This window comes from Notamacropus eugenii, chromosome X (assembly GCF_028372415.1).
Source record: "Notamacropus eugenii isolate mMacEug1 chromosome X, mMacEug1.pri_v2, whole genome shotgun sequence".
Lineage (NCBI taxonomy): Eukaryota > Metazoa > Chordata > Mammalia > Diprotodontia > Macropodidae > Notamacropus > Notamacropus eugenii.
Window position 1 is genome coordinate 21,401,835 of NC_092879.1, and position 23,204 is coordinate 21,425,038.

General features: G+C 46.4%; 1 protein-coding gene across 1 annotated transcript; it reads right to left on the minus strand.

Annotated features, from left to right (window-relative positions):
• Window positions 1-557: 557 nt before the first annotated feature.
• Window positions 558-11,492, minus strand: LOC140516148 (ras-like protein family member 11A-like). Its single transcript, XM_072627125.1, has 4 exons — window positions 10,910-11,492; window positions 8,779-8,835; window positions 5,442-5,524; window positions 558-1,834 (listed from the first exon to the last, which is right to left on the minus strand). The coding sequence occupies exons 1-4, from the start codon at window positions 11,055-11,057 to the stop codon at window positions 1,289-1,291; spliced, it is 834 nt and encodes a 277-aa protein (XP_072483226.1). The 5' UTR covers window positions 11,058-11,492; the 3' UTR covers window positions 558-1,288.
• Between the last annotated feature and the right edge of the window lie 11,712 nt (window positions 11,493-23,204).

Here is a 23,204-nt window from a genome sequence, read left to right on the forward strand (position 1 = left end):
TGGATGCCTGAAACAAATGAAGGGGAAGGAGAGGAAGCAGCACAAAAGGCCCCCGGAGCCGATCCATAAAGTAGAGGGAGACAGAAGGCAGTGAGGCCAAGAGGAACAGCCGAGCAGCGGGAGGGGGAGGGTGAACAGACTTGGCCATTAGGACTCTGGGCATGGAGATGAAAGAATACCAGAAGCCCACATGGCCTCTGGTGACCTGCATGGCTTCCTGCAGGCTGCATATCGATCAGACCATTTTAGAGTTAGAAGAAACCATACACGATGTAGTCTAGTCCAAGCCTCATTTTGACAGGTAGAAAAATCGAGCGGTTAGTGACTTGTTCAGTGTCACACAGCTAGTACACAGCAAAGCCAAGACTTGAACCCAGGAAGTCTGACTTCAAATCCAATGCTCTTGTCACCGTCCCCTGCTGCCTCTAGAAAAAGGGCTGGAGTTTTTCTCAAAGAGAGGGGACCCTTTCTGGCCTCAGGCTGTGGTGGGAAGGCCAGAAAGCCTCCACACAACTGTTGTGGGACATTTTCATGCTGCCCTTCAATCAACCAATCAGTCAATCAATAAACATTTATTAAGTACCTATCACATGGGTGCCAGGCACTGGAAACACAAATACAAAAGCGAGATAACCCCTGCTCTCAGGGGAGCTTACATTCTGCTTGCTGTAGACAGTGGGGGATGCTCCTCCACCCCAAGGAACCTTCCCAGTCAGTAACACTTGCCTTGTTTCTGCTCCAGTACAGGGGGGAAGGGAGGATTGGGGTGTCTCCTAAAGCCAATTGATGTTCCCTAAAGCATGGATGGGGCAGGTGGGATGTAGTGAAGAGAGCACTGTACTTGGACTTCAAAGATCTGGTTTTAAGTCTTAGCTCAGCTACTAACTTGGACAAACTGCTTCTCAGCCTCAGTTTCCACTTCTGTCAACTGAGAAGAAAAACGTTTGCAGGACCCACCTCACAGGGTTCTTGTAAGGATTGGGATTTCTCATTGATCAGAAAGGGAAGCAGCTACGCCTCCAAGTCTTCTGGTCCCTGCCCTGTCTCACCCAAACTAAGGACTCTGGAGTCTTGAACCATAGGCATTCAACTGTCTGAGCTGTGTTCTCTCCTTATGGGCCCTTGATTCACACTCCCCCCACCTCCCCTGCAAATGAACACAAACACACATGCAAGAGCATACCACAACATAACCACAAACCCACAAGGCCAGTAACACAAAATAGAACCATAAATAGCCAGGGGTCTCCCTAGCTGGGTATCCCCCCACCTCCATGCCAGGACTTTTTCAGATGCTATTGGCTGGGGCTGGGGCAGTAGCGGACCTGCTCTTGGAGGAGAGGGCCTGCTTCAGACGCCGCTTCAGGTCCTGCATGTTGGGGGACTTGGGGCGGGCCAGGTGGAGGCCTCTACGCTTTTCCACACAGACATTGCTGCAGGCAGCAGCATTGGCGTTGGTGCGAGGGCCAACGCTAGGGCCGCTGCTGCCGCCACCCCCAATGCGACCCACCAGCTGGCACAGCTGCTGGAAAGCATCGTTCACGCTGTCGAAATTCTCCCGGGCAGACACCTCCGAGTAGCTGCCACCCAGCTCCCCAGCCAGCTGTTCCCCCTCATCTGAGGACACTTGGCGGGCCCTGAGCAGGTCACCCTTGTTGCCCAACAGCAGCAGGGGGATGTTGGCATTGGGGTGAATCTTGCGGATGTGCTGGTACAGGGGCCGGATGATGCGGTAGCTAGCATGGTCAGTGATGGAGTAGACGCACACAAAACCATCCGCCCAATAGATGGAGCGATTCACCTGCTCCTGGCAAACGATGACCTCGCTATTCTCCTGTGTGGAAAGTGAAGGCAGAAAGGGGAGTAGGGGACAAGAAGCTCCGTTAAAACTGCAGCAGGGCAGAATGGGTTAAAGCTGGTGAAATACACCTAGAGCTGCCTCAGACCCCAACTCAAGGCCTCCCCATCACCTCCTGCTTGAACGGTTGGAGGAGGCAATCTCCCTGCCATCTACTCCAGCCAACAGACATCTCTTAAACATCTTCCCTTGTATTGGGGATACAAAATCAGAAATGAAACAACCTCTTCTCTCAAGAGTTTGAGTTCTGTTGGGTACGTAGACCAGACCTCAGTTTGAGTCTATACACACAGAGAAGTAAGTAAAGGCATGCTAATTTGAGGAGAAAGAGAACAGTAACAACCGAGTGGGGGATCAGAACAGGTTTCCCATAGGTGACACAAGCTCTGAGCCCTGAAGGAAGCTGAGGCTTCAAAGAGGCAGAGGTGAGGGAGGAGAGAACTCCAGGCATGTGACAGCCTGTGCACAGGATTCTAAGCTTGGAGCCAGGTTTAGTAGGCCAGTTTGGTGAGGGGGCAGTATAGGAGTGTGTGAAGGAAAGTACTAGGAAATGCACTAGGGAAGGCTAGTCAGAGCCAGTCTGTGAGGGGTTTCTTTAGAAGTGACAAGGAAATCATAAAGATTTGTAAATGGCATGGTCAGAATTGTGCCGTAGAAAGATTATTTGGGACTCTTGTGTGGAGGCTGGATCGCAAGGGGAGAGAATGGAAACAGGCAGACCATTAAATGAGTCCAGCAGAGAAGTGATGAGGGCCTCAATAATGATGGTGATAATGTACAGAAAAAAGGACAGATGTAAGTGACATAAGAGGTAGAAATGACAAGACTTAGCTAGTGATGGGATATTTAGGGAGGGCAGGGGAAAAGTGAAGAAGAGCTTTGAGTTTGTGAACCTGGGTGACTAAATGGATGGGGGGGGTGGTGTCCTAACCACTTCCAGTCTCTTCTCTTTCCAACTCATCCTTCAGCCAGAGGAAAAAAGGAGCTTCCTAAGGTACAGGCCTGCCCATATTCCTCCTCTCCTCCAACAACTTTTGTGGTTCCTTTGAGCCTCTAGGGTCAAATCTAACATCCTTAGCCTGTCTTTGAAGGCCCTTCCCAATTTGGCTGCCACCTCCCCTTGCAAGGTTTCTTGAAGCCTCAGTGGAAGAGTTGCGCCCATCTGGTTTTCCAGTCCCTCCTTGCTCCCACCAGGGCTCTCTTGCTGTCTTGTAGTCGAGCAAAGCTAACAGAATCATGCTCAGAGGAAATACCCTAAAATCCTTTTCTTCCTTCACATCTCAGCTCAGGTAAGGTATCTTGGGGAAGCAACTGCTCTCCCAACTCTCTCCCTCCTTGAACCTTCCTAAGAACCCTTAGCCCAGTTCTCACTTTGGCCCTATTATCTCTTCCCTTGTATCATATTTATCTGAGTCCTGGAATTTCAGACATAAAGGGCTCTCAGAGGTCAACTAAGTCTTCCCAAACCTGACCCACAACATTTCCCCCTCCCTAAATGGTTGGTCTTTCTAACTGAAATCTGGAGGCCTCCAGTGAAGAGGAGTTCACTACCTCTGGGGACAGCCCATCTTGCTTTTATCTGCCTCTTGTCCACATTCATCTAGGAGAAAATTCCTGGTTTTGTCTTCTGGGGTTGAGCAGAACTAGTCTAATCTCTCCTCCATGACAGCCTTTTATATACTTTAGGACAGCTATTAGGTCCCCCCATAAAACATTTCTCCTGATTACGTCCCCAGTTCCTTCAACTGACCACCATGGGCACCATCTTAATTTTCTTTTCAACTTAGCAAGGATTTGTGTGCATCTCTTATCTTCTTTATTAAACTATAAGCTCTGAGAGGCCAGGGAGTAGGCTTTGGATCCTCCATGATTAAAACAGGGTAGACATCAAACACATGTTTGATGAATTGACTTATATTAGGTATCAGGAAGAACTTTCTTATTGCAAGGGGTGGTAGACCCTGGAGACTCTTCTAGAAGAGAGAGAGCCCAGAGTCAAGGTCACTGGGCACCAGCGTGGCTTGAAGACCTCACCTGTTACTGATTAGGCTGAGCCCACTGATGTCTAAGGAAGAAATTTTCATCTGATACTATCCTCTCCCATCTTCCCATGCATATATCAATTCCTTTGGCTGAATGGAATTAAAAAGAAATTCCTGCTCCGAATGGGCCCTGATAACCTTCCTCCCTGGAAGTCCCTTGTGGTCCTATATATTAATGAGATTTTTCACTAGAACCAGCTGGGTATCAGATAGGCTGGTGGCTGGACACATTCCAGGTATAATTGTCTATTCAGAAAATGCAAAGACTCATCAAACTCATTTTCTTTTGTTTTGCTTCTTGGAAGAAATGCCTTGGCAAGGGATGATTCTGGAGTTTACCAGTCACTGCCCAAGTCCTGGGATGGCAGCCCATACACGCCCCTCCCTTCCCTCAGTCCAGTAAGTAAGTGGCTTCCCTTAGCTGTCAGACTTGAACATTTATGGTAGGCTGAAGTTCTGACAAAGTAGGTTTGCTTTCCTCTTCCCATCCATTGGTGCCCATTGCTACCACTCAACACCCCTCTTTTCCTTCTCCATCTCATCCCTCTCCCTCTTCATTTCTCTACCCGTCTAGCATCTTTGATTCCTTCCTGATTTCCCCATTCACTCAAGATCCTCGCCTTCTGCTTCTCACTCCTCTACTAAATCTCATTTACATCCCCTCATCCCCTCACCTCCCTTTCCCTTCTCCCCCCACTTACTAACAGCTCCTTTCTTTGTATTTCCCTTCCCCTTACTCCCAATTTCCCCTCCCCACTCCCACACTTCATCTTCTCCACTCCCTTCCCCTCTATGGGTCTAGACCTCTGAGAAGGAATCAAACCAGAGTGAAAACCAAGCATATTCTAGACCTGGGCTCCTCCTCTCTCCTTCTTCATTTGGCAATGGCTGTTGATTGTCCTAGAGGTTGTGGCACTGGGGGGACCCTTTCCTGACCTCAGGAAAGGTCACTCGGGTGGAAAAAAATGTGACTTTGTTGCACCCTTCCTACTGATGGGCTGGGAAGACAGAGGCCAAAGGCAGTGAAGAAAACATTCAGTGCCATGCTTTTTTTTTTTTTTGAAAGAATGAAATAAGTTCATGGATAGGATGTGAGAAGAGTCCTTGTGAGTTTGAAGAGACAACCATTTTGGTCAACTCTCGGGGCTCGATCTGGGTTCTGGGTTAGAGCTGCCAATGGGAGCAGTCACTCTGGCCCCTGTGTTTCAAAGCTCTGCTGAGAAGGTGCTGACTGCAGGGGGCCTCTAGATTCTTTTGGCCAATCAGGATGGGCCTCCCAGGCACCTTGCCATGATTCTGGGAGGCCAGGCCTAGGGGTCCAGGTGCATTTGCTCTCCAAAAAAGGGCCTATAAGGCAAGGCTACCTCCTTTGACCTAAATTAACTTTATCCCTAGGCCCTTAGACTAAGGTCTTAGACAGTTTCTGTGCTCCCAAAGTGCCCCAAGGTGATTTCCTGGCCCATCTGTTTATGTTTTGGATGACTTTGAGTCAGCTAGAAGATCAGCAAATAGCCAAAGAGTTCCAAGAAGGAAGCTCTTACCTCCAGGGCCACATAGGGGGTGTCCTGAACCTGGAGAGAGATTTCTTCCCCATCAAGGGTGAACTGGCGAGAGTACAAGGAACCTGATGGAGGAGAGATCACAAAAGAACATGAAGATCACCAGACCAAATCTGCTACTGACTTTGTGTGACTTTGGTCAGATTCCATTTGTCTTCTGTAAATTAAGGTAGGCTAGGTTGAGTAAGGGATCTGGAGGGTCTCTTTAGACCTAATGTGTTAGTTTTGAGGAGATGATTCAGAAGGTCCCTTCTGGCTCACACACACTATGACTCGGGCTCAAAACTCAGATGGCATCTCTGTTAAGAAGAAGAACAAATAGCCTGAGTGGGAAGAAGGCCTTGTGACTGGCTGCTCAGAGACCCCCTCTTCAGGCTGAGTCAAAGCTGTCATTTACCTAGGGGGTAGGCGGCAATAATCTAGAAGAAAGCAACTGACAGATGCTAAATCACTGGGACTGGGGTAGGGGAGTGGGGGTGTGAAGCCGGAGGCTCACTGAGCCAGGCTAGGGTCATGGGGAGAAAGCAGTCTAACAAGAAGGGTGGGGGCAGGAGGAGGCCTCATGCCAGCATACAGAGGTGCCAATCTACAGAAGCCAGAAGATGTTCATTTGGGACACCTGCTCCATCGATTCCTGGAGAAATGATTGGGATGGGTCTTCCAGGGAGCAGGAGATGGGGCTTGGGTGGTGTGAAAACAAGTTTAAAGGCCAGTTCTCCCAAGCAAGGCCAGCACAGTGGTTCATGCCAAAGGTGTCAGGCTTGGAGTCAGGAGACCTGACTTACTAGCTGTAGGACCACTTCGTTGCTTAGAGTTTCAATTTCTTCATCTATAAAATGGAAATATGAATACTTAAGATTACCCACCTCAGAGAGTAGCTTTGAGGAATGCACTTTACAACCCTCAAAGGGAGGGGAAAATGGGAGTTAATGTTACCTCTCCCCTATACATGAACACTACAGACATTAGGCCACCCCTGGAAAATACAGGCAGTCAGCCTGGGAGTCAGGTACACCCGGGTTGAAGTCTTGCCTCTGACACATACAGGCTGTGAAGCCCTGTGGCCTTCAGCATCCCAGGCAGGCAACTCTCTGTGACCATAAGTTATGGGGGACTTGCTAATCTACATCAGTGAAGAGAATAAGTCTGACTCTCCCCTTCGCATCACACCCTTTTGGACACCTTGCCTTCTTAGAAACAGCACCCAGGCTGGAGTCAGGAAGACCTAATTTCAAATCCAGATAACTGTGATCCTGGGCAAATCACTTCACTTGTCTGCCTCAGTTTCCTCAACTGTAAAATGGGGATGATAATAGCGCCTACTTTCAGGGTTGTTGTGAGGATTAAATGGGATATTTGTAAAGAGCTTAGCCCAGGGTCTGGTACACAGTAGGAGCTTAAGAATTGCTTATTTCCTTCCTATCCCAACATCCCAGTCTCTACACATATACCCATATTTCTTATATATACACCTAAGCAATGTCTCTCCTTGATTGTCCTTTTTGCAAAGTCTGAGAACGTGCTTTTGTTCCCTTAGGAACAGACCTCGGCACTCAGGCCTTCTGGTGAGCAGAGGAAGCCCACTGCATGCCCAGACTGAAATACCAAGGAATGTACCTGGCTTTGGGGGCCTTCCCTGATCCCAGAATGCCCTGGCTGTGTGCTGGTTGCTAAGGCTGCAAGCTGTTGCTACGGGCCAGCTGATTCCCTGTGTGGATTGTCTTGGATTGTTTGCCTTCTGTGTGAGGGCTGGAGTCACACTATGCCCATGCCTTTGACAGAGTGCTTTTTCTGCTCCTTCTCCATCCCTGTGACCAATGGCTGGGCCAGCAGAAGTATGGCCCACTGAGGTCTAGGGAGACGTCTCAGCTCTTTGGATTCTTTGGAAGGTCTGGGAAAGGGGACCAAGGGCAAGAAAGGAGATGTGGGTAACAAGGATGAAAACTGACAAGAAGCCAAAAGCAGGTCTGAGAAGTAAATAACCCTTCAAGGAGCTGGAGAGGGGAGGGGAACAAAGCCCTGGCAAAAACAGGCCAACAGGGAGAATTTGACTGCTGAACATGACTGAGGGTCACAGTGATCCTACTATAGTCATATATTAAGAACAATGATATTAACCATAGTTAATGAGCACTCAAAGTGCTTTCCTCACAAACAGCCCTGGGAAGGTGGAACACGTTTAGTTCTGCTTTCCAGATCAGAATACTGAGGTTCAGAAACAGTTTCATCTCCAGGATAATAGCTGTCATTTGCATGATCTTTACCTAAGGCTAGAGAGCTTTCAAGGTCTATTCATTCCGGACAACAGTACTTACCTTTCCGGATTACTGGAGTCCCTCCCAAGCACCTTCCCCCTGGTCAGTAATTTGAATGCTCTTGGAACAATTTGAGCCAGGTAGGCATGAGTGAGCAGAGTCCATGGAATCAAAGCATTTACAGCTAGAAAGGTCCTTAGAGATCACCTAACCTAACCCAACCTCCTTCAGTTTGCAGAGGAGGAAACTGAGGCCCAGAGAGGGGAAGTGATTTCACCAAGGTCACACAGTAACCAAACAGCTGAGCGAGTCCTGGAACCAGGTATTTTGAGTTCAAATCCATCCTCCTTCCCACTATGCCCCAGACAAGCTCTCTTGTAATTCTCCCCATGTGGACACAGAAGTGACTTACCCATGGGAGAGAATGACCTGCTGGTCCCTGGCCCATTACTCTAGCTCTATGGAAAGGAAAACCCAGACCATCTGGGAGTGGGCAGAGAGCCACTTGGCCAAGAGCTGAATGGGTGTGTGTCCTTGCCCTGTTGGACCTGATGTCTTTGCTGGCTCCTGCCAGTTCTAAAGCTATGATCCTGGGAGGCTCTGATCTTGCCCCCTCTCCACCCCCTCCCCCCCAGTTGCAAGGGGCCTCCAAACCTGCTGAGCCCCAGAGGCTTGAGCCAAGAGCCCTGGTTCTTCGGCTCTTGGAGCCTCGGGGCTTGGCTCGGCAATATTCCGGAAGCACTAGGCCCCCATCCTCCAGCCGGGGAAGATGTAGAGTGATCTACCCAAGGGCCTCTGGGACTTCGAGCTTTTTTCTTCTCTTGGGAGATTAGGCCAGCAGCATCTCTCTGGGTCCTCACCCACCCCCTCCCCTCACCCCTTTCCTCAGCAGGATAGGAAGGGGGGGAGGGGAGGGAGATGGCTTGCTGGCCTCCCTGGGATGGGGGTGGGGTGAGAGTTTTTCCACTATGAATCAAAGGCTGCCCCTGGGGAGCTGGGGGAAGGGCCCGGGCAGGGAGGGGAGGTTCTGGCCCCTTCAGGGCCCAGGAGCTGGACAGACTCACCGGTGTTGGCCTCATAGTCGCCAATAAATCTCTTAGTGAGGAAACGGACTACCAGGGCTGTAAAATAAGGCAAAGCCACACTTTGGTCCCTAGGAAGAGGGGCTGCCTAGGCCCTGAAAAGTCAGGCATTTTCATCACCCCTCTCCTCTTCAGCGGGACTGATGCCCTGGACTAGGCCAGCTTCTGCTCTCCTCAGGCCTGGGCTCCCCAAGGCAAAGGAGAGGGAGAGAGTCAGCAAGGGAGGGCAAGAAGGAGGGCTCTCTGTGGCTGGGCAGTGTCCCCCTGACCCAGCAAAAAGGAGAGCCCCTACTTCTTTGGAATTCTCCCAAGTTCAGGGGAAGTCCAATATCCCTCTATCCCCAATTTTCCAGCTGTGGTTCATCTTTGACAAATGACCTGGGGCCTTAGGTTCCCCTCCATCCCCCAGGTCCTTCAATAACCCTTGGCCCTGGGATCCATGGCGGACCTCTTGGCCATTGTCTTTGCAAAGGCAGCCAGTGGGGGAGGGGAAAATCTTCATAGTTGGGTGGGGGTGGGTGTGTCGGCTCAGAACTTGGGGTGGGGGTATAGGCATCCCCTTCCTGGGGAGTCAGCTAGAGTGTAGCAGTATGTCAGAGGTGAGTTGAAGGGTATAGGGTGTGAGTTCAGATTGAAGAAATAGGGTATCGGTGCTGAGCTTTGGGGGGCTATGTGTACGGTAATCCGCGTTGATGTTGAGGGGGTGTGTTCAGGACTGAAGGGGTGTGGGCAGTGAGCAGAGGGGCGGTGCTGGGTGTGTGTGTGTGTGTGTGTGTGTGTGTGTGTGTCTCAGCTCAGGGTTGAAGAAGGGGAAGGTCTCAGCGCTGAGTCTGGGGTGGGGGTGTCTGAGGGGTCACCATAGGAGCAGTGTCACCATAGGAGCAGTGTCAGCACTAAGTGGGAGAGAGGCTTCAGCTGAGTAAGGAGTCAAAGCTATGGTTAGGGGTTTTTATGAGACCTGAACTGGGTGTCAGCTCTGAGTTTAAGATGGGGGGAGTATTGGAGCTGAGCCTTGGGGGGCACTGAGCACGGTGGGGGGTGGATGTGTGTCAGAGCTGACCCTAGGGGTGTGTCACAGCTGGGGGGGGTGGAATCAGGGCTAAGTTTAGGGGGTAATATGAGAGCTGAGCTGGGGGAAAGGGGTGTCAACTTAGAGTTGAAGAAAGGGGGTGTGTCAACGCCGAGCCTGTGGGTGTCACTGCCGAGATGAGGGGGATGTCAGCACTGGGGTGGGAGTTGGGTGGAAAGGCCTATTCTTGAAGGATAAAAATCAACGCTGAGCCAGGAGAGGGATAATCAGCTCTGACCATGGTGGGGATATTAATGCTGAAGAAGTGGGCATCAGCAACGATCCTTGGGAGGGTGGGGGTGGTATAAGGGCAGATTCTGGGGGGTGTGTCAGCAACTGCTTAGGGGGTGTGTCCAAAGAGGGCCTGGGGGGATCTCAGTAGAGAGAGAGAGCATCATCGACGAGCCTGGGGGATGGGGGAAGCTTTGAGGTGGGGGGCGGGAAATGTCAGGACTGAGTTGGGGGAGTCAAAGCTAAATTGGGAGGGGGGAGTAATGTGAGAGTTGAGCTGGGGGAAAGGGTTCTTAGTTTAGAGTTGAGAAAGGGATTAGAGCCGAGGGGGGTGGGGTGTTAAGAGTTCAGTGCAGAAGGCCATGACAGGTCTGTGCCCTTAGGATGGAGGCTGGGGGTAGGGTATACGCCGACCCCCCCTACCCTCTAGATCATACAGTCACCTGGGCCACCTGTTAGGCGTTCAGGAACTCTGCTGCCTTTCCCAGTCGCCCCACCCCTGCTCAACCGCTGAGCCGGCGTTCTGGGACTGACGGGTCCCAGGACCCTGCCACCTCCCCCCACCCCCGAACCCCCCCAGCCTTTCCCCTCCCCCGCCCGCCGCAGTCCTAGTTGTCCCGACCCCCTCTAGCCCTCCCCACCCTCAAACCCTGGGTTCAGCGTCTGTCCCGCTCCCCCTCCCCCTGGACCTGCTTCTCCCCCACGCCCCGCACCCCAGCCCCACCCCTCGGTCCCCCTGACCCTTCTCCCCATCGACCCCACCCCAGACCGCCCTGTTCCCCACCCGCTCCGGGTCCCCAGGCTCAGCCGTACCAGTCTTGCCGACGCTGCTGGCCCCCAGCACCACGATCTTGATGGCCTTGCCAGGGGGTGGGCAGACGGGCCCGGGGCACTCGGGGATGGGCACCAGCAGAAAGTTGGTGGAGTAGGGTGCTATGGCCGAGGTGGAGAAGTGCCACATGGTCGCGGGAGGCGGGAGGCGGCGGTAGCGGCGGCTTAGGCAGCAGCGGCAGCGGCAGCGGCCTGGCTCGGTGGGGCCAGCGGCGGGCCCACGGGCCGGTGGCGGCGGCGGCGGCGGCAGAGACGGCCCGACGGCCGGACGGCCCGCGGCTGCGGCTGCGGCTGCACAGGACTCTCTCCCGGCCTGGCCCAGCGTGCCGACTGGTCCAGCTGCGCTGGCACCTCTCTGAGCTCGTCGGGGCCCCTTCCCCTGCCCTGCCCTCCCCTTCCCGGGGCGAGCGTGCCTGCCGCTGGCCCCGCCGCGGGGCCGAGGCGTCTCCTGCCCAGGCGGCCTCCCCCGCGCCCGCCCACGGCCAAGTTCACCAGCGAGCCCGGCCACCGGGAAAAGTTTGGGAGCCGCTCGCTGCGCTCGCTCGCTCACTCGCTGCTGCTGCTCCGCGGGAAAGCGCGCTCGGCACCAGAGAGCAAGAGCCCTGGCCAATCAGAGGGCGCGCGGGGCCGGGTTTGGCGCGCCGCCGAGCCCCCACTTGTCCCGGCAGCCAATGGCAGAGCTCAGAGAGCCGGGCAACGGCAGAGTGAGCAGCAGCCTTACTTAGGTAATTGAGCCCAAAATATTAGGGTGGGACTGTGCCAGAGGCCAAGAGAATGGCACCAATAGCACCCGCCTCACTTAGGTAACTGATCCCAGAATATTAGGGGAGGGGGGCGCTATGTGCCAGAGGCCAAGAGAGTGGTGGCAAGGGGACCAGCCTCACTTAGGTAACTGGTCCCAAAATATTAGGGAGTGGGGGTGGAGGAAGGATGTGCCACGCGCCAGGCAACGACCTGGGAGGGTCGGAACTATCCTTTGAAGGTAGAAAAGAGAATCTAAGAGCTAAGTGGAAACACCTCCAAACAGATAACATTCCAGAATGAGGAGGGATCCCAGAATTCAGGCTGTCAGCGAGGCAACCTAGAACGCCCGGAGAAGAAGGGGTGTCTCCAAGGGAGCCTGGGGTTCTTAGGAACTCGAGAACAGAAACCAAGTAACTAGAAAGAACCATTACTGCAAGGGGGTAGGAAAGACTCTGCAGACCTACCCCCTGCCCGGTGTGGCTCACTGTGGATGGATGGAGCCTTCAAAGAGCCCTTTCTGGGCCTCCTTTTTGGTTCAGCTCGACCTTCGGAAGAAGGCAGTTCAGCAAGTCAGTGGATTTCCAGGCCACTTTCAGATGAGGAGGTTCCACTGCCCAGCAGGGGTTCAAGCCCTGTTTACTGAGCAGATGCTGATAATGTTGTTGGCCTGATTCAGACACTGGTTGGTTACCACTCTGGCAGAAACTGCGGGAGGGTTCCTTTTTCTTTCCATATAAAGAAATTCCTTCTTTTCCATAGAAGGGAACAGAGTAGAATCAGGAACATAATCCGTTTATAGGGAAAGATCCTTAAAACACAAAATTATAGCATGGGAATTGACCCAAGCACATATAACAGAGACTGCCTTTACAGAGACCTTAGAACAGAGATGTAGAAAGTAAGAGCTGAAAAACTCTAGAACACCACAGGTTCCCCAGCCCTGCTCTAGAAACTAGAATTTTAGAACTGGGGAAAAAATCTTCAAGTGTTAGAGTTGCAAAGAACCTTACCCCAGGACATGGAATTTCAGAGCTGGAAAGACCTTCTGAAAAGAAAACATGGAATACAAGAGTTTGAAGAGTCCTTAGAACAGAGAAGAGAGACTGTCAGAATGAGCAGGGATCTTAGAACTTGGATCACGGAATATCTGAGTTAGAAGTGACCAAGGAACACTGAATACTAGAGACAAGAAAGAACTTAAAACAAAGAACATATATCCATGATGGGAACCTCAGAACACAGGATCTTCTAGTTAGAAGACCCTTCAACCACAGAACATGGAATGTTAGAGTGAGATGGAACCTTACTAGAAAGGTCATAGAATATCAGAACTGAAAATCAACTAATCATCCAACCACCATGTATTAAGCCTCTACCAAAAGAGGTAAGCATTGGAGATATGAAGACCAAAGCGAAGTACTCCCTATTCCCAAGGACCTTACATTACATCCACATGTAAATATATAGAAATGATCAATATAAAATAAATCCAAGGTAGTGAGAGAGGGCTTAGTAGTTGGGAAGATCAAGAAAGGCATCATGTTGAAGGTTTGCTGCTTGGGCTTTATCTTGAAAGAAATAAGATGGGGGGATTGAGGGGGAGAAAATCTAAGATTTATGGAAGTGATTGTAGAAAACTGAAAACAAATAAATTGTTTTTAAAAATTAAAAAAAAAACAAAGAAAGAAGATAGTCCATGAAAGAGAGTTGAGGAGGGAGTGCATTCAAGGTATGGGGGACAGCCAGTGAAAAAGCATGGAGATGGGAGATGGATTCCTGGCTATTGTACATGAGAAATAGAGAGAAGGGCAGTGTGGTTGGGGTGTGTGACAGTGTTGGGGTATAGGAATAAAATGAGACTAGAACAAGTTTGTGGCCAAGCTGTGAAGGACTTTAGAAGGCAAACAGATGAATTCATGTTTGATTGTAGTGGTAATAGGGAGCCACTGGAGTTTATTGGGAGGGGTAGTGACATAGTCAGATCTGTGCTAAGGAAAATGATTGCAGCAGCTGTGTGCGGATTTTTGAAAGTGAGGAGGGAGACCCGGCATGAGGCTGTTGCAATACTCCAGGAAAGAGGTGATGGCTGCCTGAGTTATATGAGTAGAGACATGGGGTTAAATACAAGTGATGTGGTAGAAATAGAAACAGCAAGATGTGACAATATACTGGATATGCATGGTCATGGAGAGAGAAGGATCAAGGATAACATTAAGAATAGTACTTGGGAGATTAAAAGAATAAAGGCACCCTCTACAGAACAGGGAGATTTGATAGATGGGAGGATTTGGGGTGGAGGGAGCTAGGATACATTCCATTTTGGTCATGGCTAGTTTAAGGTGTTTCTGGGACATCCTGTTTGAAATATCCAGTACATGGTGACATTTGGGCTCAGGAGAGAGATTTGGTCTGGAAATATAGGTCTGGGAACCATCTGTATAGTGATGAGAGTTAAACTCATGGGAGCTGATAATATTATTAAGGGAGAGAGTGTAGAGAGAGGAGAAGAGAGATTAGAACAGAACTTTGGAGGAATAGCCATAATTAGGAGCATTATATGGACCATGAACAAGCAAAGGAGACTGAGAAGGATTGGTCAACAAGGTAGGAGGAGAACCAGGAGAGAGTTCATGAATAAAAACCCTGGGGAGGAGAGGGTAATGTCAAATGCAACAGAGGGGTCAAAAAGTATGAGCAATGAGAAAAGACCATAAATGGTCAGAGTTGAAAGGGACCTTAGAACAGAGCAAATAGAACAGGGACCTTTCAAAAAAGAGCCTGGAAATATCTTAGAATACAAAACATAGAAGACTAGAGTTAGAAAGAACCTTAGGAAACAGAACATAGAATGTTAGTATTGGGATGAATATTAGAATGCAAAAGGAGGGGATGTCACTGGGACTTCCTTTTTGAATCATTCATTAAGAGGTTTGAACACACCTAGACAGCTCCATTGATTCAACTGATGATCACTATACCCCTACTTAGAGTAGTTGCCTTAACCAAGTGAGAACAATTCTATGGAATGAATCAATCAGTGGCATTAGACTAGGTGTGAGAAGGTGATCTAAGAAATATTATGTAACCTGGGGCTCAAGCCTTCGCATTGGTGGAAAGAATGATTAATCAATGTTGTATGCATGTTTAAAAGGTGCAGTTGGCAGAGAACTTGGAAAAGAGGGACTTTCTTTTTGTTTCCTTCCTTGAGAAAGGACATATGTGACTTCAGATGCACTACATGCAGAAACCCAGAGAACAAAAGAGATGTTGGAAATCGGGAACATGGTCAGGAGTGGGGGGTCTGGGAGTTTCTCCTACATATCTCCCTTCCAAAGCTTTTTTTTCTTTCTATGTCTCTATGTGAGTTTTTTCCTGAAAAGAGTCTGGAACCACATGCATCCTCTCTCAGATAGAGGAGCAAGAAGATAGTCCCTCTTCTCCCAAGCCTTTCCAACAACTGTGTTATGCCCTTTGCAGGCATACAATGTTGAATAATCCTCTCTACCAATGCCTAGAGTTTTATGCAAATGTACCAGACATGTACCTCAGGTTATATTTACAATAGAGAACATAGAATTGTAGAGTGGGAACAGATTTTGGAAGAGAGAATGTAGAATGAAAGAACTGTAAAGAACCTTAGAATATTTATTATAGATCATTTGAACTGCAAACAACCTTAGAACAGAAAAAAATTTCTGAGCTGATAAGAATCTTAGAAGAGAGAACAGTGGATATATGTGCTAAAAAGAACATTAGAATATAAGACAAAGAATGTTCTAGCTTAGAACATAGGGTATAGTATGAGAATTAGGAAAAAACTACACAACACATAGCACTGAATGGTAGAGATGGAAATAACCTTAAAACATACAGCATAGAAAGTCAGAACTGGAAAGGATCTCAAAATATATGATGTGAGAGCTGTTGTTTGTCCTTTGTCCTCAAGGAAGACAAATGACATCAGGAGGGTGATGTCTTGACTTAGGAGTGAATTGGATTTTTATGGCTGTGCAAAGTCACCAGCCTCACTCTCTCCTCCAGGGCCATCAGAATCCTGTGGCAAGACATAGGTCAAGATGACTGGCGGTGGCCCAGCAACATGAAAGCAGGAAGTTGCCCTAGAACATACAATAGACCTTGAAACAGAAATCAAAGAATGTCAAGACAGCAAAGTACTATAGAACATACAACCTAGATTATTAGATTGGAAAGCAACTTCAGAACAGAGAACTTAGAATGTCAGAGCTGAAAGGAATCTTAGAACGCAGAACTTTGGTTTAAGTGAATCTTTAAAAATACATGATAAGAATTTGGAGCTCAAAATTTAAAAAATGAATGTTAAAATTGTTTTTAACATGTAATTGGGGGAAAACAAAATATAAACTAAATATACTTTAAAATTATAGGATGTTAGATTTGGAAAAACTCCTTGAAGTAGAGAACACAGAATCTAAGAGCTAGAAAGACTCTTAAAACATTAAACAATAGAATGGAAATGATCCTTAGAAGATAGAATATAGAATGTCAAAAGCAGAAACAATGTTAGTACATAGAATCTTAGACCTAAAATGATTATTAGCACTTAGATTATAGAATGTTAATCTTATAACATACAAAATACAGTGTTAGAGTTGGAAAACCCCTTAGAACCTATTCATTGAATGAAAGCATGGGAAGTAACATTAGAAGAAAGAGCATAGAGTGGCTTGGATAGAACCTTAGACCATAAATCTAGAACAGAGAATGTTAGAACTAGAAAGAACATATCATCAAAGATTACAGGATGTCATAGTTGGAAAGAACCTTAGAAGATGCAACATACAGTGTTGGGTTGGGGAAAAAAATATCTCTAACTAGAGTGGGAGGGATCCAAATAGTCCGGAACATAAAATATAAGAACTAGCAAGAACCTTAATATAACATAAAATGTGAGAGTTGGAAAGAACTTTAGAACATAGCCCATGGAATATTAGAGTCAAGTCAAGTCAAGAAGCATTTATTAAGTTCCTGCTATGTGCCAGTAGGCACTGTGCTAATTGTTGGTGATACAAAGAAAGGCAAAAAAAACAATCCCTGGTTTCAAGGAGTTCACAATCTGATGTGCAAAGACATATGTACAAACAAGATAGAAAATACATTGGATGGAGTCACCGAGGGAGGACACTAGTATTAAGGGGGATTGAAAAGGACGAGCTTCTTGTATAAGGTAGGATTTTAGCTGGTACTTGAAGGGGGTCAAGGAAGCTAGGAGGCAGAGAATTTCAGGCAAGGAGCCTATATCAGCAAGGACCCCAGCATACACAGAAGGGCCTGCTGAATAGGTTCTTAGATCTGTTTTTCTAAAAGGAAAGCAAATTTTGAGGGGTCAACAATCTATTTTAATCAAGTACATATATCATTCCCTTAGTTCAGGGGGAAAAGTCAGCACACTGAACTTCAGAGAAAATACAAACAGAAAATACGAGCAGAAATTACAAACAAAAAGACTAACAGACAGGACTTCCAACTGTCTGACCTTAGACAATACATACATCATTAGCAGAGAGAGAAGCATCGACATGTGAGTTTTCAAAGCTAGGAGGCTTCTTAAAATGGCTGCTCAGAGTCTCATCTGACACAGGATCCTTCTTCCAAAAAATAAGCCCCAAAGCAAAACCTCACCTCAGAGTATATATACTCTTTTCAGGGCTGGAGGGCATGACCCTCCACCCTGTGCCTCATTAGAAATTAACAAAAGGTGTCTGAGGCCTATTAATGGGCAGGGAAGATCTGTAACTCTCTTCCCCCCTGCCCTCCCCTCCTGTAATAACCTTACATTAACCTTACAGAGGCAGCCAGTGAAAATCTGTGCAGTTGGAAGATGTAGTGTCTTGGTTGAGGAACAGTAAGGAATCCAGCATCACTGAGTTACAGAATGTGAGAGAGAAATAAGGTGTAAGAAACTTGGAAAGGTAGGAAGTTACCAGCTTACAAAGGGTTTTCAATTATAATCAGAGGATTTGATATTTGATCTTTGAAGGAGACATAGGAGCTTATTGAATAAGGGGGTGACATGATCATATCTGCTCTTTAGCAAGTATGAAGGGACTGTAAAATGTTAGCATGGAGAAGAACCTTAGTATGTACAACACAGAAAGTTAGAACTGAAAAGAACCTCTGAACAAAGATTTTAGAAAGTCAGAACTGGAAAGATTCTTAGAACAGAGAATGTAGACTATTTGAGCAGGCAATAACTAGAATGCAGCACCCATAATACCTTAAGAACCTTAAGATCTTAGAACCTAAGAACCTTAAGAACCTTAAAACAAAGAAGAGAATGTCAAGGTTGGACAAAAGCTTAGGACATAATATGTAGACTGTTAGAACTGGAAAGACATTTACAATATAGAACACAGAATGTCAGAACCTAGAATGTTGAGAAAGGATGTTAGCAAACACCTCAAAATATAGAACACAGAAATTTCAAGCTGGAAATGTCTTCAAATATAGAACTTAAACTCAGGGCTAGAAAGAACCTTAGACTAGAAAAGAATGTCAGGGTTGTAGAGACCCTAAAAAACTAGAACCTGAAATATTAGAGGTAGATACAAACTCAGAACTTAGAAGTTAGAATGTTAGCATGGGAAGGGACTAAAGAACATAGAATACCAGAACTGGAAAGAATCATAACATATAGTGTATAGAAGACTCAAATTTGAAAGAACATTAGAACATACCACATAGAGTATTAGAAATGGAAACATAGTGTTAGGGCTAGAAAATAAAGCATTGAACTTGCTATCTTAGGAGACAGACTATTAGAAATGGACACAGTCTGAGACGTTAGAAGATAGAATATTACAGCAGGCCCCAGAACACAGAATGGAAGAACCTTAGATTAGATTGGATAAAGTATTAAATATAGCTATCCCTTCCACACTGAAGCATTTAGGGGATGTAGCACCCCTCTGATCTGGAAAATTCAAGTCAAATTTTTTTGTCCCTCCCTTCATACCAGAGATATCAGGATTATTATGATATTAAAAGATAAAATATGTTGATATTCTACAATACTATACATATATTTTATGCATTTCTGAGTTTTTAAAACTTTTTCTGTGTTGTCTGCTGGCCTTTGTATGTTGTCTGCTGCTTCTGTCAAACTCCTTAAAAATTCCCATTTAATTTCTTATGCTGACCCACGATAGATGGGGGAAGTCAAGATATGGAAGGGATAACTGCATTTACTAGGGCCAGGCAATCAAGCAATAAACATTTAGTAAGCACCTACTTATGTGCTAAGAACTTCCAATAAAATGCAAGCAAAAAGACAATCCCTCTCCCCAAGGAGTGTACTTTTTAGTGGGAAAGAAAACACATCAAAGGGAGCTCAAAAGCAGGGGTGGGTAGTAGGTGAAGTGTAAAAGTCTAAGAACAGAGCTGGGTTAGAAATGAGCATGAATGGCATAAGCACCTTCTCCAATGAAGATTCTAGGAGGAACTTACCAGAGGCTGAGGCTGGAGACCACAGAACATAACTTGAAAGGGTTGTGAAGATCCTTGGATCTTAACACTTAGACTTTTAAGGGTGGGAAGAACTTTTAGACCAGAGAATATAAAATTAAGGTCTCAAAAGATCCTTAAAACAACAAAAAAAATCTGAGCTGGAAAGAGCTTTAATGCACAGATGGTAAAATCGGAAACACCTCAGGAAAGAGAACATAAAATTTCAGAACTGGAAATTCTCTTGTAATATAGAAAATATAATGTTAGAGTGGGAAGGGAGCTGAAACACAGAATATACAATGTTAGTTTCAGAGATAACTTTAAAATATAAAACATAGAGTATGTAATGGAGGTCTTGGCCAATGAGGACCTAGTTCTTAGAAGTATGCTTGAATTTGCTCTTCCTGGTAGAATAGACAGAACTCACACAATGGTGAGCCTACTTCCAACCATGTGTTGTTGTGTTTGTCCTTCATTTTTGAAGAGGACCACGACATCAGAGAAATGATGTCATGACTTGCACTCGACTTTTCTCTGAATGAGGGAGTGATTGAGAGCCTGGGACTGTGTGGTGGTGACGTATTTTCTGGTTAGTTGAAGATCCCAAAGACCTGATTACTCAAAAGTAGCTGAGCTGGAACTGTATGTGTCTACAAAAGGAGCTCCCTCCATTGGCCTCTTTCTTATTCTTTCCCACAGGTGAGTGAGATGAGGACTACAGTAAGCTGGAGGGATGGTGAGGATAGCCCTTTCCCACCTGGCCACCATGTGACCATAAGCATATCACATCTCTGTTTCTTTTGTATTTTTCTTCCCTGAGCTTAGGCTTATTCAGAGATGGAACTGAACAAGTTATAACCTTGCAATTCTCAAAAGGTCAGAAGACCCATCAGAGATCTCACCAGCAATCAGAGTTGCTAACTTTGTGAAGGTGGTAACAGTGGCCAACAACCCAAGAAATATCTGCTGATAGATGTGGATGGCAGTCTCTTCAGGACAGAAATACGTACTATAGAGGTTAGAAAGGCACCTCTCTTGGGAGCTCAGCAGAGAATTACCACTAAAAGGAACTCCATAAAGACTCTGGAGAGAGAAAAGGACCCCTAGGGCAATGAGTCTTGAAGATTCATCTCTGCCCCATCTGGCAGGAAGGAGGGAGAAGAAAGGACTGACTTGCCAACTCTGTGCTCTACAGTGACACCCACTGGTGTTAAGAATGTGAGAGGTGAATTCCAACGGAACTGAGAAGAGAAACTTTCAAGTGGGAGGGGATCGAAGAAGATAGAACAACGTTAGAGGTGGAAAGAAATGTATAACAGAGAACAGACAATTTAAGAATGGGAGAGGACTTTAGAAGCCATGATACAGATAGAATGTTTGCTTTGGAGGAACGTCATACTGTGCAATATAGGAAGTTAGAACTGAAAAGAATATGGAACACAGAAGAACAAGCCACAGAACAAAGAACATAGAACGTAGAGGCTGGAAAGAAATAGAGAACAGAGAACATAAAAGTTTAGTGTTTGAAAGAGCATTAGGACATAAAATATACAATGTTAGAAGGTAATCAACTTCAGAACCTAGAAGATAGAATGTTAAAGTGGAATGGACTTAAGAATGCAGAACATAAAATGGTAGAGCAAGGAAAAGATTTTGAACACAGAATGCCAGTATGGTAAAGAACCTTAGAACATAGAACATACTCACCAAAGGTTCATACTTCCATTGCTAAGTCTTCCCTGTTCAGTCTCCTGTTGCAATAAAATGATAGGAGTGTATATAATCTTAGACCTCAGAACATGCTGAAAAGAACCTTGGCCCATTGAACATAAAAGGTTAGGACTTGAAAAAATTGAAGAATACTAGAAGCCAGAGGTGGAAAGAACATAGAATGTTGAATGACGAGCACCTTAGCATGAAGAAACTAGAATATTGTAGCTGGAAAGAACATTGTAACATTGAACACAGGATATCAGAGTGGGAGGGCACAGTAAAACATGAAATATAGAATGTTACAATATAGGATGTCAGACCTAGATTGTCATGATGTCACGTCAGATGTCATGCCTAAGATAACATAGAAAGTTAGAGTTGGAAACAGCCTTAGAAAAAAGAATGTAGTATCTAGATAGAAGTTATAGTATAATATAGATTCTAAGAGTAGAGAAACAGAGACCACAGAATTCCAGAGCTTTCTTGAGGCACAGAAAATAGAGCACTGAATGTTTGAGCTAATAAAAAAAAAAGTTAAAATATCCAATATAATATGTTAGAATCATAAAGTTATTTCATAACGGTTGAGCTGGAAGTGACCTTAGGATATAAAATATCAGAGTTGGAAGTGAGTTTAGAACAGAGAAAAAGGATACTTGATCTAGAAAGAGTCTTAAAAAGTAGAATAGGGAACATTAGGTCTCCAAAGAACCTTAGAACATAGAAAGTTCAGAGTTAGAAAGTACATTAGAATACACAACTAATGATTTTAGGTCTGGGAAGAATTGGAATGCATAGAACACAGAAAAAAAGGGAATAACATCAAAATGTCTCTGTTTTTATCATCAAATTGATCATCAATCAATCTCATCCATCTTTGGTGTTCACCTTTTACTCAGCTCTCACCTGTGGCTCCAAAAAGATGTAACATGCACAGCAGCTAGACTCTGGTAAACTTTCTTGGCAGATGAACTAACTCAGGTTGAGGGTAACCAACAGGCCTCAAACCCTTAGCATATGAAGACTTTCCCTGGCAGAATGGGTAGATGAGAACAATTTGTTCCAATGGTCATGAAGGCAGCTGAATCAGGAGCTGTGGAGCCCTTAGAACTTGGTCACACAATGAAGATGCCAAGATAATCTATTGCATCCTGGGCCATTGTTAGTCATCTTGACTTTTGTCTTGCCATTGGGCTTTGATGACTGTGGAAGAGAGAGTGCAATTTTGCCTCCCTTAAATTCAATTCATGTTCAAGTCAAGACATCATGGTGGTATCATCAGTCCTCCTTGAAAACCAAGGATGATAGGGGCAGAGCTAAGATGGCAGAGTAAAACAGGAACTTGCTTGAGCTCTCCCACAAATCTCTCCAAATATCTGTAAAAAATGACTATATAAATTATACAGCTGCAGAACCCACAAAATGATAGAGTGAAACAAGTCTCCAGGCCAAGAAAGCCTGAAAGATTGACAGGAAGGGTCTATAGCACCAGACTGTGATGGACAGTCCAGCATGAGCCACACCAGTATAGACAGGGCTGGCGCAGGCCTCAGGAGACTGAATTCGTGGTAGTTGGCCCACAAATGCCAAAGAGAGCATAGAATGTCAGTGAGAAAGCTTTGTTGGAACTGAGTGGGGGGAAGGGTGTGGTCTGGTCCCAGCCCTAGGGCAGCAGAAGTGGCTGGGGAGGGGCAGGAAGGGGGAGGCAGCAGCAGACTCTGCAGTACCAGCAGGGTGGCAGCAGCAGCAGCATTCTTAGAGGCTACTTCCAGAGCTTACAGCCCTCAAACAGTGTGGGGATGGAGTGACTGATCAGAGGGGGACTGCAGGGATCTCTTTGCTGTTGCTGAGGCAGGATTTTCTTGCTTTGCCCTACTTGGATCTGGGTGGTCATCCTGGAATGAGGAAGAGTGCTGGTGTGGTGGAGTTTGTGACAGTGATGGAGAAGGAATCTTCCTCACAGTTCCAAGCCAGAAAAGAGTGTTTGTGGTTACTCACAGATCAGAACACAGGCCAGGAGAGGAGTAAACACCTCTCCTTTGATCATACCATCTTAGAAGAACTGATAATTTACAGGACCCTAGAATAATCTCTGAAAACAGCTGCACAAAACCCCTGAAGTTTGGGACAGTAGTATGATATTTTAGAGGTCAAAGGAGCTAGAAGTAAAACTAAGAATCACCTACCTAGCAAAACTGAGTATAATACTTCAGGGGAAAAAAATTCAGTGAAATAGAGGACTTTCAAGTATTCTTAATGAAAAGACTGGAGTTGAATGGAAAATTTGACTTTCAAATATAAGAATCAAGAGAAGCATAAAAAGGTAAACAGGAAA

Coding starts and splice junctions, on each gene's coding strand:
- LOC140516148 (XM_072627125.1), bottom strand. CDS start 11,057: ATGTGGCACTTCTCCACCTCGGCCATAGCACCCTACTCCACCAACTTT. Junction 5,525..8,778: donor CGACTATGAGGCCAACACCG/GTGAGTCTGTCC, acceptor CTCCTCCATCAG/GTTCCTTGTACTCTCGCCAG. Junction 1,835..5,441: donor CCCCCTATGTGGCCCTGGAG/GTAAGAGCTTCC, acceptor CTTTCCACACAG/GAGAATAGCGAGGTCATCGT.